This window comes from Capsicum annuum, unplaced genomic scaffold, assembly GCF_002878395.1.
Source record: "Capsicum annuum cultivar UCD-10X-F1 unplaced genomic scaffold, UCD10Xv1.1 ctg4035, whole genome shotgun sequence".
In the NCBI taxonomy this organism is placed as follows: Eukaryota; Viridiplantae; Streptophyta; class Magnoliopsida; order Solanales; family Solanaceae; genus Capsicum; species Capsicum annuum.
The window spans coordinates 2155-21901 of NW_025847642.1; the positions used below are offsets into that span (position 1 = coordinate 2155).

The window sequence follows — 19747 nt, forward strand, 5'->3', positions numbered from 1 at the left end:
CTCCCTCTCTTCCTCTACTCCAATAGATTCTATCTTTATGTTAGCACTATCACCAACACCAACACTTTTTCTTTCTAGGTCTGCACACTCAATAATATCAAGTGCAGGTAAAAAACCAGTGGGATCATGGGGCCAAGAATTGGTTCATCTAAAACATGATAGACATAAAAATCAATAGAGTCCTCATGTTTTAAATCTTTAACCAGTTCATAGAGATGTCTGTCACTTTTAACCAACTTGAACTAATTAGTTACTGCATCTTGATAATAAAACCCCCTAACAGCTTCATACCCTAATTCTTTAGTATAAAATAACAATTCTAGTATGGAAAAGTGGTTCTTGTCAATGTACCTTACCTCTGGTACATAACTTGCAACATATGTAGGGACACCCGTATTGGAAAAGGATTCCCCATGGTGCAATTTTGTGAAAATTATCTCCATTTATTACGTCACCTATGACAAAGGGTAAAAATTCAAAGTTACTTAACGGAATGACCACGGAATATACCTAGACTACACATCAATAAGCTAAAAGATACAACCTTTAATGCATGTTAAGTAAGGAGACGGAATATTCCCAAAATCATAGGCGTAACAGTGATTTCAAAACCCTAAAAACTACAATATGCTAAAATTCAACAAAATTTAACAAATGCGAACACTTACAACAGGAAGATCTGAGGAAAACCCCCAAATTTGTCCTTCGATTTGAGTGGAAATTTGGTAAATTTAAGGTTAATTTAGGGTTATGAAGAGAGAGAGTTAACAAGGAGACAGAGAGAAACTTTCGTGGAATGAGATTTTTTCCATTTAAAATTAAAATGTATTAAGTATATGTGGAGTTAGTTTATACACGTGGAGGGTTTTAAGTGGAATAACTTTCCACATCAGTGGCGTTTGGAGACACGCGCCTGGAAGCTGATGAGATGTGGGCAAAAATGCTCAATTGGAACCAAATTAGGGGATTTAGGAATTTAATAGGTACAAACCTTAATTTAGGGGTCTAAGAGAATTTTAGGAATAAATTTAAGGGCTATCGATTGACCTAATATATATATATTGATTAGTGACTGGGCATGAAATTGCTCCTTTTTGCGTCACAGTTGGCATATAAAGAAAAAAATTAAGGGATAATTTTCCACGCGCTTGTCCCTGGCGGAGAAGAAAGGAATCCAAACAAGGCACATCTTAGACACGTCGTTATGATGCGCCTGGTTAGAAGCTCAGAAATGGTTACACACATTTTACATACAAAACAAATCAAGATTGTTGCCACTTTCTACAGTTCTTCGTCGTATTTTTTTTTCTTTCTCAATATGCTCTAGAGAGAGAAGGATAGTATCAAGTTTGCCGAGTCGCACACCAACTGATTGATTCTTTTGTACATAAAGAGAGAAAGAGTTGGGGTCAATCAATTGATTGATTTGACTTGTGATACAGCTATTATGCAGAGGCAGGGGAGCCCGCCGAAGCATAGACATGATGGAACTTCGCCTTTGCCACTGGGTATGGATTGGAGCCCTCCCCCAAAGAATTGGGTGAGTCTTTTCTTCCTATTGTAATTTACAAGTTTTGATGGATCTATTTATCCGTCTCTTTGGAATGATTAGATAACTTTTGTGGGCATCGATTGATTGATCCTACTGAAAAGTGTGCTTAATATTGGACTTCTGATCAGTTCATGTGAATTTAATCAATATGTCCGGTTAGCTGATTTATCAACACAGTAAGCCTGTCAAGTTAATGTTTTACAATAATTGACAATATGCAAATTACCCGTTTTCATCACTTGTCTTGATGTGCCCGATGTCCAAGGGATGTGACGTGGGTGTCGGGTTCCATGCAGCTTCTTGAAGCACATCAGAATTTAGCATGTATCTCGGTCTGATGCAACTTTTAGCCAATATATGCTGTTCGTGTGTCACGACCCGAACTAAGGCCTGGCCGTGACGGACATCCCGAACCATGAAGGCTGGACGTTCTACTCTATCTGATCTAGTAATCATGCACAACATTCATATAATAAAAGAAAATGCGGAATTATAATCTAATACGGAAACATGATCATACTCTGGATTCAGTTTAACCATACGGAATGAAATCCGAAATCAACCAAACAACTTTTGGAACAGTCTGCGAAATCTCTACTACATGATCTAAAGATAATTGTCTGAAAAGCTGGGACAAGGCCCCCAGTAGACCAAAACAAAGGAATAACATAATCTGAGATGACAGGACTTCTAGAACAATGAAGGCTCACCACTGCACGGATCACTTCTCTCTAGAATACCTCTACTGATTAGCCGGACCTCTAGATTGAGCCTCCGAACCTGGGAGGTAGGGGGTCAGTACAATTGTACTGGTTCGCAGTGCAAATCCAAAATAATAATTTATATTCAACATATAGGAGAGCAATTTAGAACAGTTCATAAACATATCATATGGTAAGAAATCACATGAGCATTTCTGAAAGACTCTGTAAAATCATCTGAACTGTGTGACACTCTTTGTTTTACTTCTGCGCTAGGTGGTATACCCTACAACTCTAAAATTCCACGGGCTATATGAAATCCGCCATTGACTCGGCGGGGAAGTCCTCAACCCAAGTGTGCCGCAAGGGTTGGAGTCTCTGACTCTGCTACGCCACACGGCCGTCGCCAGCGTAAAATAATATACCCGGATTGGCAAATCACGGTTTTAGGTTAAGAGTTACTTGAACTCAAACCACCTAACCCTCTTTAAGCCCAGTTTTAACTCTTTAAAACATGCATTCTCTGAAATCAAACTTTGAAAAACATACTCTGTTATGGCATACATACTTATGGTATCGTCATACCATTGACTTGCAAGTCACATCTCTGAGCCATTATTGGCATATTACACTCTCTGTTTCCAAAACATAAATTCGAGACCACCATATCAATAAATCATTTCAAAGAACTCATTCTTTAAAACTCATGTAAACACATATATGCAACTCTCTTTGTCAAACTTTCAATGATGCAAGGTGGCCATGTCAAAGCTCTTGATTTCATGCAAATCTTTCTCTTTTAATAAAATATATTTACATCAAGAAACTCCCTCTCATAAATCTCTAAATCATGCTCAAAATACTATGGTATTTGAGTAAACTATTTTCAAGCCGTGAATCATGCATTTCAATCAATCACCATAAGATCATAAACATCAGGTTATCTCAAGAGAGGGATTTTCATTATTTGTGCTCTCAAACAAATCTTCAATTTCAAGTTTCATACATATACTTATATGTGTAAATCAATTTAAGGGGATAAGGCCTAAAGGCCAAAACAACAATATCATTAAACATGTATAAAGCATAATAAAATCATAGATCTCAAAACCCCTTTAACAAATTCATGCTTGATGATTTTTAAAATCATAATTGGGTGTTTTCAACAAGCCCATGTAGTTTTAGGATAAACCCCGCGTACCTCAATTTAGAAATTTGATGGATGATTCTTGAAGCCTACGATTTAGGGATTCCAAATCTTCAATCAGTTTCGAAAACCCACGGTTGAATCTTGAGTTAATTGATTTTTTAGTTTAAAACCCTAGAGAGTGTTCTTGTGAATTTTTGAAGAGAATATGAATAATGTGGTCACTTGAGAGTATAATCCCGTGTTTAAACTGAAAAGGGGGTGGAAAATACCTAATATACCCTTAATGAGACGGAATAAAATATAACTGGGAGCCCGATTTTATAGGCCACCGCGACGCTCCACAATCGCGGTGGCTCAGTGGAATTTGACGAATGGGATTCTTAGGGTCACCGCCACGCGGAGCCATCGCGTTGTCCCACTGGTTGGGACCTGGAACTTCAGCGCGACGCGCCATAATCGCGCTAGGCTACTAGAATTTAACAATTGTTAAATAGACCCCCTCCGCGATGCACCAAGCACAAAAATGACGGTGTTTTCGACTAGGACTTAAATTAGTCATAATTTCTTGCACGGGTATTGGATTTGGGCAAATCTTATATCGACGGAAAGCTCATTCAATTTCCCACTTGATAGAGTCAAAATTAAGAAAATTCTATATGGTTTAAACTTTACTCACTTAGGAAGTCAAAATAAATGAGACTAACGCATGGACGATTTGGCGGGGTGTTACATCGTGTTAATAGTAAGACCTGTGACTTCTGCCAAGATGCCGAGCTAACTGGCTGTTAGAAGAGTTGAACTTAAACATACACCCAAGGAATTTATGCGAGGAGATTAAAAAAAAGTACTAAAATGTTACACTTAGAATTTGAACCTATGACCTAAATCAATTGTTGAATCCTCCGTGTTACTACACTAGAATATTCCCTTATTTCTAAGGGATTCAACAATTAATATATAATTAAAAAAAAACATTTTTTCCCTATTTACGTAGTTTAGTTTTCTGATAAAGGGATTCAATTGAACCCCATTGGCTCAACATAGGTTTGCTCCTGCTTTATTTGCGTAATGACCTATGCCGAAGAGGTGTGACACAACATAGGTGTGGAATGTTCTTTCAGTTCCTCAGACAGATTGTTCCATACATGCTTGAATTTAGAAATCGATACATGCATATTATTTGATACTTGCACACACCTATATAAGATGGATAGAGAATACCCAAGGGCGAGAGACAACTCTCTCTAAGGAATTCAGAAAATATCCCTGGAACTTCGTGAGGAGGGGTGCTTCCTCACAAAGGGAATCGTGGTGACCATGTCATGGCTACTACAACAACAACAACAACAACAACAACAACAAACCCAGTGTATTCCCACCTAGTGGGGTCTGGGGGGGTAAGATGTACGCAGTCCATACCTCTACCTCTGATGAAGTAGAAAGGCTGTTTCCGATAGACCCCCGGCTCAAGGCACGAGATACCACACAAACACATAGTAAAGCACAGAAGCAGATTACATAACATAAATACGGCACCCATAAGTAATATAAAACAGAGGAAAGCAGAGGAAAGCACACAGATTCGTAATAAAACATGGAACACGGAACACGGAATCATAACAGGAATAAAACCCCCACCAAGTAATTCCCTACACTAGCGACCCAAACTGGCCCTAATCCTCTGCCGAAATTCGCGCCCTCCAGACCTTCCTATCTAGGGTTATAATAATAATAATAATAATAATAATAATAATAATAATAATAATAAATGCCTCCACAGACAGCTCGTAGTATTGTATTCTTCATCTTTAACTTAGATTGTTGCTTCATTTGTGTTGTTCATCTTGCTTTTTGCAGTCATTATTTTCCCTCTAGGCTTCTACACTTCTTCGATTACTTATTTTGAGCCGAGGGTCTACCAGAAACAACCTCTCTACCCCCACAAAAGTAGGGGCAAATTTTGTTCACATCCTACCCTCCCAGATCCTACTTGTGTGACTACTGTGGACATGCTGTTGTTGTTGTCTCTATAGACAACTCAACAAATTCAAAGCAGATAGTTTGCTCACAAAACGTTCTTCTCCGCCAAGATACATAGAAAACTGAAAATGAGGTTAACAAATAGCGGATGAAATTGAAATTGCAACCTCTATCCACTGGCCAGATACAATAACTGCTAAGGCTCAATTCCAGAATAGTTAGGCAATAACAAAATAGATTCTTGGATAAAATGTTACCCTTCTGTGGAAAAAATAAGCTCTTGTTAGTGAAACATCTATATATTCACAATGAAATCATATTCTTCAGCACAAAAAGATTTACTTCCTCCTTTCCAATTTACTTGTCTTGTTTGACACAGAATCAAAGAAAATTAATAAGACATTTGAATCTCTATCGTCTTAAACATGTGATGTGGAAAGTAGAAATTAAAAAAATTGCCAAAAAAGGAAACATAAATTCTTTGGGAAACGGACTAAAATAGAAAGTAAGACAAATAAACCGAAAAGAACGAAGAACTATATAGTTCATAGCATCATTACAATGAGTCTAGCTCTAAAATTAGCTTCTTCAATTAAATGTTAACTTACAGTCCAGGAACAGATAACTAAGATGGATGATTCTTATACAGTTAACAGTACAATAGAGAGAAACAAAAATGAAGCATAGACCAATATCAAAAGGGTATACGAATAAACTTACCAGTGAATTTTTTTAAAAGAAGGAACGAAACGGACAGATGATTTTTGCTGTAGGTGAAGAAGGCGGAAGGGAGATGAGAAAAAGCGAAGATAAAGGTAGAGAACGAATGCGTTGGGAGCAAAATCAAAGGATTGAGCTTTTGGGTGTGTTTGCCTGGACATATGTAAGAACTCTTGGGCTACAATCGACCATGTCATGGCTACTGCTTACCAAAAATACAGGTCTCCTGAAAGTCGTAAGACCATGTAAGGGGGTTAACATCTGTCCTTTCCAGCGAAGTCCATATTGTACTGTCCAATGATGAATATGACGCAGCAAAGTGCCAAAGGCACAGGACGCAATGCAGAATGAGCGTGGAGAAAAAGAAGCGTTGAGGAAAAATAGCCGAGCTCTCTTCCCGTAGTCCCGTCTACATGACATAGCTTGGTATCAATAGTCTATATCTTGTAAGAAATAGGATATGTTTGACTAAAGACGGATCATTGTTTCTTGCTGTTAATTGATATTTTTGAGAAATCAAATGCTGGCTTTCTCATTATTATAGAAGGATAAAAGGTTTATTCGTAGGCATCTTTGTTTCTTTGCCTTTTATAGCCTTCTGGTTCAATTCAGTTCGGATGTTATTTTAGTAAACACATTTAGAACCTGCATAAGTGATAGGAATGAAACTAAAGTATAGCATTTTCATACTTTGGCCAGTCTTCATAAGTTTCAAAGTATATATCTTGTAAGAAATAGGGTATGTTTGACTAAAGACGGATCATTTTTCTTGTTGTTAATTGATATTTTCGAGAAATCAAATGCTGGCTTTCTCATTCTTATAGAAGGATAGGAGGTTTATTCGTAGGCATATTTGTTTCTTTGCCTTTTATAGCCTTCTGGTTCAATTCAGTTCAGATGTTATTGTAGTAAACACGTTTAGAACCTGCATAAGCGATAAGAACGAAACTAAAATATAGCATTTTCATACTTTGGCCAGTCTTCATAAGTTTCGAAGTGAATGTTATGGTCCATTCAAATTATTATGTAGTGCTTAAAAACCTGCCTATCCTTGATTAGATTGATGGTAGTCATACTAGTAGTTGACTTCCCAGTGCTCGTTGCTTATTGTTGCTGCCCTGTTTTAATACTGTTTAAGTTAGAACCGCGTCGATGTTGACTTTCTTATGGCACACACAACGCGTAATGGAGGGAAATAGGTGGTCATGATAAAGAAGCATATAGTCAGATCTTTCCATCACTGTTCAAATATTTATTTGTGTTTAGAAAACATCTTAGGTCGGAAAAGAATTGGATGACTTCTTTTATGACAGTATTTCATATTAGCTTGAATTTATTAACAAGTAATCCAGACTGTTAGATCAAGTAAATTGTTTTATCATTGTGGCTATTGATACATACTTCATGCTTGATGACACTGAATTAGGTTGTTCCTATCATCAGTGTTCTCCATTTGGCAGTTTGATTTAATAAGCTTCAGTTTGTTAACTTTGCTTGTGTGATCTATGGGAACATTTTCTCTAGGATTCAACATATTAGGCCAAGCGGCAAAATGCATAGTCTTTCCAGGTCTGTTAACCAAGGCATTTTTCACGACTCAATTAGTTCATGAACAATATATGAAGTTGTAGAATTTGAATGGAATAAGGATTGGTTATATCAAGTCTTTCTTTTTCTTTGGTAATTAATGTCTTTATGACCTAATTGAGGATATAACACTTGGTTAATTTTCTCTGGATTAATTCTCTTAAAATCACTTTCTCTCAAAGAGATGGAGCATTGAAATCATTTACATGGTACTGAAGCACAATTGCTTCTTCTAAAAAAGGTGTACCTTCCGGGCTTCCTGTCAGATATATTTTTTTTTTTCCCTTTTTCCTGGAAAAAACTTACATATGCTTAACATGTTATCCAGGCTGGGCGAGAAACTGTTTGGCCTCATGATCCTCACACGGGCTGGAGCTACTGTGTTACAGTTCCTTCGTGGGTTGTCCTGGCAAAATCTACAAATTCAGATCCCATAGTGGTATTCAGCCTTTTATCCATGCAGTTAAATGTTCATTTCATTACACTATTGAGTTAATATGATAGTAGTACGTCTTTCAAACCAATAACTGTCCAAACATTATTAAGGATCTGAAATGGTAAAGATTGGTGGTAATGATTTCATAGTCTAGTTCTGTAAATAGAGGATGCTCTTGTTCCTCGGAAAGAATTTCTATGACAATCGAAAAAACTTGACAAATCATTCTTGTTAAGAAGTGTGTTTAAGCCTTAAAACCTAGTGCAATGCTGGATAAATGTTTCACCAAGCTTGGGTGGCATTTCATTGCGTGCACCAAGGAGTTAAGACATTTTGTGTGCCTTAGCACCATTGGCTTTGGATTAACAGGATAACATTAGATATATCCTAACCCCCCCCCCCCCCCCCCCCCAAAAAAAAAAAAAAGAAATAAGAAGATAAAACAAAAGGTAGAACGAGGGCGGATCACATCTTTAGTTACAGGCTCGGAAGATTCGAGTAACTTTTGCCTAAATCTTGAATTTGTGTTAAAAAGTCACTTAATATGAACAAATAATCTATCCTGAACCCAATATGCTATCCTGACAGAGAATTTACTATCCATGAACTTAAAATCCTGAATCTGCCTCTAGAGAGATAGACAACCAAGATGATGCGTGAATATATAAATTCTTAAAGGAATGGTGTGAACAAACATTCTTGTAGGTAAAAAAGTTTATGTTAATTGTTATGCTTATCAAAAGAATATATTAGTTATTATGAATAAGAAATCAGAAATTTAGTACTCCATAAGATTACTAGTTAGTGTTATCAAAAAAAAAAAGAAAAGATTACTAGTTAGTAAATTTGAATTAAAAATTTAGAACTTTAGTTTTGTAGGTGTATCAAAAATTTAAAATGGTTGTAAACTTAATTAAGATGCTTTAGCAAAAACAAAAACCTTGATTAAGACGGATTTTACTTTATTACATTTCACTTAATTGCAGCTTTTACAATTTCATTCTCCATAATTGATAATGATCAAACTACGGAATGACGAAAACAAACACAAAACTAAAGAATCAACGAAATTGAAATACGAAAAGGAAAGGGATAAATGGATAGAGATAGAAGATAGATAGATTGACACAAGAAGATAGAAAGAAAACTGATGAGTATATTAAACTTGGAAACCCCCAAATCAATTATGAACAAGCACCTAATCTCTTACGTTAGCCGCAAGGGAATCGAAACGCTCTTACGACCGCCGTTTCTAAACAAGATGCAACAAGAGCTTTTCCAAGCTTTCACTCACTCCCTCAAGAGTTCTCATATTTTCATTATGAAAAACAAAACTAACTAATGAAATAAGACCTATGCTAATATATTTATAATAGTCTAGGGATAACTTATTACAATGGGCCCAAAAGTGACCATTTGCATTAATAAAGCAAGGCAACCCACTCTATCATAGTTGGGGCAGATATGGCGAATGTCAAGGGCATCTCAAGAGCGGATGAAACTATTTTGACCTGCTTTAGCAGAGTAAGAGCAGGTCTGGCGCACCTCCAAGGCAGATTGCGCATATATCTTTTTCCAAAAGGCCTTTTAGCCCCATCCTACTCTCTTTTGACCTCTTCAAATTCCCTTGACCCTTCCTGAAGTAATCATCACCCATGTGGCATTTTTTGATAGCACTAAGGAGTCGTCAAGCACCTCTATCATAAGCATCCCATCCAAAGGTCCGAAGGTAATTTGGATTGTATCATCCTCCCATTTTTGAAAAAAATTCGACCTCGAATCCAAACCTTGCAAAATCAAAAGAAAAACAAACAAACATAACATCCTCATGGCATGAGGGTTAGGGTTAGCAAAAACAATCATAGCATCATACCAAGGTTGCACACTCTTAAGATATAACCAAGGATCCTTTGTGTTAATCATGACAAACTTATTTAAAAGGTTACAAAGGAATTGACTATGACAATTATCAAGAGACAAGGAAACCACAAAGGTCATAATGACATCAATAAACCAAGAATCCACAATGGTTTTTCAGGGTCAAAGATGTGAATGATCTATAAGGCATTATTACTCAACCAAGTGGACCAACCAACAAGTTTCCTACCTCCCAATAAAACAATTCCAAGACTAGCATGGACATCATCATAGGCAAAAAAGTAGTATAGAAAGGAGTCAAGCATAAACTCATCATGGTACGTGCTATTTTCTTGTTCTCTTATCTATAAGAATGCCATTTGGCTCAAAAGATTTAGCACATAGGATGAAATCAAAACATTTAAGCACATATAACCTTTCCCTTTCAAACAACTCTTCAAGGAGAGGGATTTCATCAATGGAGTCATGCTACTAGGAAGAATGGGGACCCAACTAGAAACCATGCCAAACCAAAATAATTGGTTCTTCCAAGGAGTTGGGTTCCCTCTAGTTATGGTGGTAGACATGCTCCTACGAGCCCTATAAGATACTTCAAATTGCCCAACCCTATGAAGGTGGCAAGAAGTCTTTAACATCCATGGACTCTTCCGCAAACAAATAATCAACTTAGCATTCACAAGTTGTGGTCCACTCAACTTAAGCACAAGTGTGTCAAACAAGGATGCAAGTATATAAGCAACACCCTAAAGAGACAATTACACATTGCCCTAGGTCCTCACTAATGAAACCACCTTTGAGAAAGGGGTCACTAATTGCTTGAAAGTCACAAAAAAGGGTATATATATATATATGGAATTCACCCGAAGTGTTTTCAAGAAAAGACTCTCTCTTTGACCTTCAAGTAGTGAAACTTTGGTCAATAATGGAAACACACAATGGTGAACTCTCTTGGATCTTTTCTTTACTCCCCTTCTTTAAAGAACATTCATCTTTGTTGGAAATGCCTCTCATGCACAACTTGGGTCTATTAAGTGGATTGTAAGTCCCCAAGAAAATACGAACATCCTCAATCAAAATTTGCTTGTCGTATTGACCAAGAACCAAGTTAGGTGTATAGAAATCACCACTTCCCAATAGGTCACGGGGTCAAATAGGAGAAGTAGCCAAGAACATGGGTCAAGGGCTCAAGGCAATACACACTTTCCCCAAAGGTGCCATTCTCACAATTAGGCTTTCCCTTTATATAACCATTGATAATTTCATAAGCAAAGAGAGGGTAGAGAAAAGTATAGAATGGGATAGTTAGCATAACCTTCACTTAATCCTATATTCTTAATTGGATACCAAATGATAATGATCAAACTACAAACACAAAAACTAAAGAATCAACGAAATTGAAATACGGAAAGTAAAGGGATAAATGGATAGAGATAGAAAATAGATAGATTGACACAAGAAGATATAAAGAAATAGGAACGAATTAGTATATTAAACTCAGAAACCCTCAAATCAAATATGAACAAGCACCTAATCTTTAACGTTAACCGTAAGGGAATTGAAACGCCCTTACAATCATCGTTTCTAAACAAGATGCAACAAGAGCTTTCCCAGCTTTCACTCACTCCCTTGAGAGTTCTCATATTTTCATTATCAAAAACAAAACTAGCTAATGAAATAAGACCTATGCTAATCTATTTATAGTCTAGGGTTAATCTATTTATAGTCTAGGTTAACTTATTACAATGGGCCCAAAAGTGACCCATTTGCATTAATAAAGCAAGTGAGCCCACTCTTAGCATATTTGGGGCAGATATGGCGCATGTCAAGGGCATCTCAAGAGCGGATGAAACTGTTTTGACCTGCTCTAGCAGATCAAGAGTAGGTCTACCGCACCTCCAAGGCAGATTGGGCGCATATCCCTTCCAAGGGGCCTTTTAGCCTCGTTTTGCTCTCTTTTGACCTCTTCAAAGTTCCTTGACCCTCCTTGAAGGTAATCATCACCTATGTGACACTTTTTGATAGCACTAAGGAGTCGTCAAACACCTCTAGTATCATAAGCATCTCATCCAAGGGTTCGGAGGCAATTTGGATTGTATCGTTAATGTTGTTATAGTTTATAGGCGTTGTCAAAAATAAATTGTTATAGTTTATAGTGTTTTCTTACATGGCTCATGCGTTTTGATTTTTTCATTATTATTATTAGAGAAAAATTATCAAATCACCCCTAAAGTTGTCCACACAACTTACTTTAGACCTTTAACTTCAGGAACAATTATTTATCCCCCTTAAAAACGTTATAGTGAATTAAATACCACCCCAAAAACATAATACCACTCTCACTGATGGAGGTGCATTACACGTCGTATCATTGCCACATCACTACCACGTCATTGTCACGTAAAAAATAATTTTTAAAAAATAATGCCACTAATATTATATAATAAAAATAAAAAAATACCCACTTTTTTCTTTAAATCCCCCTTTCTCCCATGTATTTTAGTACTGTCGCCATTAACACATTAACACTGTCACCATTAACACACCAGTAGATTTCACCATCCACACACACCATTAACCGACTTCCTCCAACGCCCTTAAAACACCTTATTTTCGACCATCGCTAACAACTCCTCTCCAATTTTAATTTCATTTCAATTGTTCAAATCCACTAAGATAATCGAATTAGAAACTTTGAATAGCTGTAAAGCTAGGCTAGAGGTAGCAAAACATGATAGACCAACATAAATCTTGTATTGAAATCCAAATCAAAGACCCTTTTCAAATTTACACCACTGTGTTCCACTTCAATGGCTTGTAAATTCAAACAATTGAAATCAATGCAAGCTCGAGGTGTTCAAATTTGAGATAAATAGAAAGGAAGGTGGGGTGGGGTGGGGGGTAGAAGGAGGAAATGGTGGAGGATAGATGAGGAACTAATTCACCTAAAGGCACTGATCCATTTGACGTTTTGATGAAAAAGAAACACCTGAAATGCAATTTCTTGTTTCCTCTATTTTATCAATAAACAGGGGAAATGCAATTTCTTTCTTCCTCTATTTTATCAATCAACAGGGAATAAGTAAGTCAATGATGCTTGAGTTGTAAAAAAGCTAATAGCTTTACGAGAGAATAGTAGCACGTGGGACCAGGGTGGGGTGGGGTGGGGCTGTTTACGGTGGAGATGGTTGCCAAAGTTGGAAAAGTGGGGGTTGGAAGGGATGGGGAAAGAAGGAGAGGGGGAGGGGTTAGAAACATGGGGGTGGGGGTGGGAGGGGGGTAGGGGGGGGGGGGGGGGGGGGGGGGGAGTTGGCCACGAATGACATTCTTCCTTATATCACCTTTTGTACCTACTAGCAAAACTCAACAAATAAATTAGTGGTAAAATTCCTCACGCCTCGCGTATTTGCAAACTTTCCTTTTACATTCCGTCCTAGAGCTTCGTCACGATATTGAAGGAGAACTAGCCTTTCCCAATCAATTCACAAGTTTACTGCTCACTTTGTCCTAATTTATATGACCCACTTTCCCTTTTAATCAGTTCCAAAAAGAATGACACATTTCTATCTTTAGTAACATTTTAGCTTAAAATGTCTATTTTATTCTTAATGAAATTATTTATAGCCACACAAATATGTATTGACAATTATTAGACCACATGTTTCAAATTTGTTTTTTTCTTTCTTAAACTCCGTACCTAGTCAAACTACATCACATAAATTGGGACGGAGGGAGTAATTCTTTGTGGAAGAATAGATTCTTGTTAATTGAATTACGGATGACAAAATCAAATGGAAGGATCCAAAAATGATCAACGAGATAAACGAGAAAAGCTTAGAAGAATTGGTACGAAGAAATACAGACTTAAGAACTAACTATCAACTAAGTAGGTCAATTACTAGTTGAAAATTAGTTTTAGGAATTATAGAAGTGATTAGGAATCAAAGAAATGAAACTAAGTAATTGGAACCTAGGCCTTGTCGAAGAAAGTGAAGTCACACGGTTTTGGAGCTTGTTCTGGATCGCCAAACTCAAACTTGGGTCGCCAAACACTGGATCGAAAAAGTTTTGCTAAGTCGATGAGACTTGGTCGCCAAACTTTTGTGTATCGCCCACCTGTTAGTGTTCCAGAATGCGCTCGTGTCGTCGAATAATGCGATGATGCAAGCCCCTCTCGCTGCGTGTGACTGATGGGAGCCAACGTTCTTGAATCGGGTGCGTCACAAGGTTATGCGAGAAGTGAGCCGATGTGAGCAAATCATGTTGATTTTAATTTTAGGGTCAATGGCAAATTAAAAAATGAGTCGCTTCATGTTGATGTTTATTTTTAGGGTCAATTTTTAATTTAAAAATAGTCTACTGTTGCGATACCACTGCTGCGATTTTCTGGGGTTAACTTTGAAGTCCACTCTTGCAACTTCTTCTTCATTGTTGCGACTACCACTACTTTTTTCTTCTTTTTCCTGATCTGTTTTGCTATTTTTCTGAGCTATTTCGCCATTGTGGTCTGTGCAATTTTTTTGGTTTGTTTCGTAGCAGGTGTTTCGGTGATCAAACCTGTGATTTTGGTGGTTAATTTAAACTTGTGCTTATATATATTGCCTTTATTGTTGATTATATTTTTGTTGTGGTCTTTTCAGTTTTGTATTACTGTTTGGATGGTCTATTTAGTCTCTTTTCTTTTAAATTTTTCATTTCAATGATGCACTCGCATCCCTTTCTGTAATCGTGATGTAGAGCCTTGTCGTTTTATTCTGCATCACGTTTCTTGAACATTGGTTTGGCGATGCTACAGAGCCATCACAAAAAATGACACAATGTTGCTTGAAGTTTGGCGAGCTCGTTTTGGCTTGCAAAACTCACCAGGGAGTTCACTTGAAGCTTTTGAATTTTGACTTTTGTGATCTCTTTGTACTTCCTTTTGGTCTAGACTTCTAGTACTTGCCCCTTCTGGTAAATTCTTTGCACAAGTACTCTCTCGCTTTTCTTTCCTTTTGGATGAAACACTCTCTTTTTCAAATTCTCACTCAACAAGATATGAAGACCTTTAAGAACACCATGAACAAGATGAACTTCAAAAATTCATAACTCCTTGGCATGAAAGTTGAAATTTAAGCTCTTTATGATACGGAGATCAAACCCTAATACTTTTAGCCTCAATTCCAAGCCATTAAAAATCATATTTTAAGACGCATTTCCTCCCTTTTCAAGCTATGAAGAACACCATGAACATGAATGAACTCCAAAATTTGAACTCCCTGTTTTCAACTTGACTTTCTACCAAAACTGATATTCGTGCTCGTATTGATAAGGAGAATAAAGCCCAATACCTTTGATCCATCAATTCCACCTAAATCTACAAAACCCACTTGCTTGGCCTTTAAGTTCTTCAACCCAATAATGGTGAAAACCCTCATATCAACTACAGGCAAGATTAAATCTGAGATCTAGACTCTAAAAACACTAGAGAACACAAATCTAGTGCTAAAAACTTCAAGTAAGGCTCAAAGTTACCCCCCCTTAAAAAAAAAAGATCAAACAAGACTTGATTCAACTATTTTTTTTTTTTATTTTCAAAATTTGCCTCTTTTGTTTTTTAATATGAACCTAGGATTAAGAATTGTAGCATCAACTCTTTAGCCTAAGCTCTGATACCAAATGATACAATTCCAATTAGGTGGCCCAATTGAAATCGGATTCAAACAACACAAATTAAGATAGGGAGAAGCAAGAGATGAGAAGTGAAGATAAAAAGGCTTAATTGAATCAACTATCAAACCAAGGAAGAAGAGAACTCGATTTCACAAGAAAGAGAAGCTCGATTTGAATCCACAAGCGAGCAACTCAAACGAAAATCAAGGTTAAGTTCCAAATCAACAATGGGAATCCACCCATCACTAACCTAGATCTCAACTACACTAAGCTAAACTAGGCTAAAAGGATTCCACCTTCAAAATACAAACTCAATTCTCAATTCTTCAAAAGCGAAGGAATGAAAATGGCTAAGGTACTGCTTGAACACTCTGTTCATGAGGTCCATAAAAGTTGCATGAGCCTTGGTTGGTCCAAAAGACATAAGAAGAAACTCATAGTGACCATCCTGAGTCCAAAAGACATAACAAGAAACCAAAAAAGTAAAGATACAATGCTATTCCATTTTACTTTATGAATAGAACTGGGCCTATATTCAAAGCATCGTCCATTTCTTTCTCTTCATACTGTCCACCATATGCATGATGGTATCAACCTCCACCACCTCTTCTGACTTTTATTTTCTCCCCTCCTTATCCAACAACTTAGAAGATCAGAGTTCCTTTGGCATAGTAGGTCCTAGCATATGTCTGTTTACAGGTTTGAGGATGTTCACAACTTTTACATTGGATTTTGTGCTGTTCCCGTGTTTTCTTCACCCTTATTTATTGTGATAAGGCTGATTCTGAAGCAAAAGTTGGGAATAGTTATATATCACGAGTTTATCTTTTTCTAACAAATTACTAGTGTAACTCAGATGTAAAATAGAAAGTTTGCACATCATCCATCTTGTGGTCATTTTCTGGTTATGATGAGACTAGAGATTCTCTATGGACTTACAAACTTCCAATAGTTGAAGTAGCAGGTGGTGTTGGATCGAGTTTTCTCTCTGCCTCTAGCTAAGGAAATTCTACTTTGATGAGATGAGTAGTCGACATATGATAGAGTCTCGAAGCGTATAGGTAAACCTTTTTAAAACAGGGAAAAATATTATCATTCTTTTTGACAAAATGCAAGAAGGTTTAATCATTTCCAGTTACAGAAGGAGTTATTAAAGTTTTCCTTTTTTTAAATATATATATAATTTTTCTTGGGAGAAGCTGGCGTATCTCTAGCTGTTTTCTTATCATTAATAGCAATCTGGAATTTGATTTTGAAATACCATGAACTCTGTTTTACATCTCAAACGTGGACCTCGGTCCAGGGGACCTTTCCTATAGTTAACTTATAACCTTATGCATTTTTTTCCTTTGTCAAGATTTGGTGCTTATGTGTTAGAATTTATTGAAGTTTAAACTAAACAATGTTAAAGGACAGTTTTACAGGGTTTTGGTTGGCTTACAATCACCAGAAGGGAATACAACTACACGGGTCGTTCTAAGAAGGTTCAATGAATTCTTGAAGTTTCTTGCTTCTGTAAGTTTGCATTCACTCATTTCACATTTGTTTTTCTTTTTCTAAAATTTGTTAAGAGGACATGAGAAATTCTTGGGCCATAATCAAAATTGACAGTTGCCTCCTTTTATGAGGGTTTTAATAATCATAGGTTACTTAATAGTGTGGTTGATTGTGTCACAGCTGAAAAGAATGTTTCCAAGGAAGAATATTCCTCCTGCCCCACCCAAGGGTTTCTTGCGGATGAAAACTAGAACCCTCCTAGAAGAGGTAAGCATTATACTTTCTAGTTTCATCATGTAAGATGTGTGATGAAATTGTAGTCATTAGTTGTTTCTTCAAGACTGAGCATTTAATTTGGAGCAGAATCACATACATCCTTGAATTAGAGCCAAATATTTGTATGTTTAGTTTTTATTTTGAGGAGTGTGAAGACTTCTACACTTCATTATTCTCATAACAAATGGTTCTAGTGAAACTAAAGTTGCAAAAAACTGTTGGATGTTAATTGGCAGCGTCAAATGTTTAAAATGTAAGTTTTATCTTATTACATTTTAGAAATAATGGAAGAGTTGGGTTAATGTGATTTCTTACGAAGTGATGCTTGCAGGTGCAGTGCTGTATGATTTATTCTAATTTTCGTACACTTGTGTGTTTCCAGAGACGGTCCTCCTTGGAGGAATGGATGACCAAATTACTTTCTGATATTGACGTATCAAGAAGTGTTCCAGTGGCATCTTTTCTTGAACTGGAAGCTGCTGCTAGATCTTGTATGTCTGTTGCTACAATATTATTGTCCTTTAAAGTTCATTTCTCTGGAAAAAGATTGCACATGTGGCTAAATTGATTTTTAGAATTATCTGTGTTATGTAAAAGAGTTGATTTTGGTACTATAATTTTTTCAGCATTCCTAGATGAAACCCACCATGCTTCAGAATCAAATCCTTCTGTGAATAGTTCAGTTTCTTCCCTTCAAGTTCATCCTAGTGTAAGCTTGTCTGCAATAGCTGCAAGTTCATCACTCGCATCAGATTATGGTAGTGACACAGCTTATGAGGTATCTGATGTTGGCACACCAAATCGTGGAAGAAGTAATAACTCTGATTTTGGGACAGATGATCTCTCTTTGGATGAAGATGTAACAAGTCCAATAGATAAGTTTGTGAAATATGGGATGTCCAACATTGATGAAGGCTTGTTCATGGGTCAGGCTATTCTAGAACAACTTGAAAATTATCCTAGACATAGGGTGCACAGCAGAGTGAACAATAAATTTGAAGAGAACAATAAAGCTCATGGAAATGCTTCCAAATCGCGTGATCTTGCTGTTTGTATGAAAGGACTCTGTCTGGAGCAGGAGAACACCAAAGTTATCTATCATGCTAGGAAGTTATCATCTGAGAGCATTGGAAGCGACACAAGTTCCCAAAGGGGCAGTGAATTGTCAGGTTCAACAATTCCCAATTTATATGGACAAAGGGTGGTTGACATCCCCAGAGCGGGTGAAATGTCAGCAAACATTGAGAACACTGACTTACTGCTGCCAAGTGATGTACAATTATTACTTCCTTCAGATCAGCGCCAAAAAATGAACAGGGTGCTTGCAACCATGCAAAGGAGGCTAATAGCAGCAAAAACTGACATGGAGGATCTTATCTCAAGATTAAATCAGGAAATTGCCGTGAAAGACTACCTCACAACTAAGGTATTGTTTTTTCCAATTTTCTCTCGAAAAGAATATATTTGTGTAAGTATAGTATGACACTGAAGAAAATATATAGAACTTCCCAAGTTACCAGCTATCTATGACATATATAGAACTTCCCAAGTTACCAGCTATCTATGACAACACTATCAGCTGGGAGTTGCATTTAAGGTCTGCCAGTTTCATAACCCAAATTACCAGAAGCACTAAGAAGCAAGAAAACCCACGTTTCACAACAATGTATATTTCAACACACTACAACAACAACAAACCCAGTGTATTCCCACAAAGTGGGGTCTGGGGAGGATAAGATGTACGTAGTCCATACCGCTACCTCCGAAGAAGTAGAGAGGCTGTTTCCGATAAACCCCCGGCTCAAGATAAAGAATAATAAACAAGGAAGATGGATGACACAATGGAAAAATCAGGAATAAGAAATAATAGAAATGAAACCAGAGAAAAAACGAAATACGAGAAATAAAGGCGACACTAAATAAGAAAATAGGAACTAAGAAATAAGAAAATGGGCCCCCCACCTAGTAGTAACATACCCTCACTATAATCCTGAGATTTTCTCGTTTTTCTTTTTGGCCATTTTCCTGCACATAGCTGGTTATTGCATAACAAGTGTAATCGCATGTTCTGTTGCTTCCCAGGCATACATTTTGGACATGCCCAGTGATATTTCCTAAAATTTTTAGAATCCAACTTGTAGACCTAGAATGTGAAATATGTTGGCTCTACAACAACAACAACAAACCCAGTGTATTCCCACATAGCGGGGTCTGGGGAGGGTAAAATGTACGCAATCCATACCACTACCTCCGTAGAAGTAGAAAGGCTGTTTCCGATAGACCCCCGGCTCAAGACAAAGAATAGTAAACAAATTCGTAAT

At 37.0% G+C, this 19747-nt stretch overlaps 1 protein-coding gene across 6 annotated transcripts in view; it reads left to right on the top strand.

Moving 5' to 3' along the window:
- The first annotated feature begins 1088 nt into the window (after positions 1 to 1088).
- LOC107850362 (PX domain-containing protein EREL2) overlaps positions 1089 to 19747 on the top strand; it is a 53315-nt gene continuing 34656 nt past the window's right edge. The window contains exons 1-6 of one of the 6 annotated variants that reach the window (XM_016694842.2): positions 1089 to 1540; positions 8019 to 8129; positions 17070 to 17168; positions 17331 to 17417; positions 17809 to 17917; positions 18053 to 18852. In XM_016694842.2, coding sequence (XP_016550328.2) covers positions 1448 to 1540; positions 8019 to 8129; positions 17070 to 17168; positions 17331 to 17417; positions 17809 to 17917; positions 18053 to 18852 — 1299 coding nt within the window. In that variant the 5' untranslated portion in view covers positions 1089 to 1447. Of the gene's footprint in view, positions 1541 to 1628; positions 2001 to 8018; positions 8130 to 17069; positions 17169 to 17330; positions 17418 to 17808; positions 17918 to 18052; positions 18853 to 19747 lie in introns of those variants that run through there. The other 5 variants (XR_001668566.2, XM_016694863.2, XM_047403389.1 and 2 more) reach the window with 5 other exon arrangements.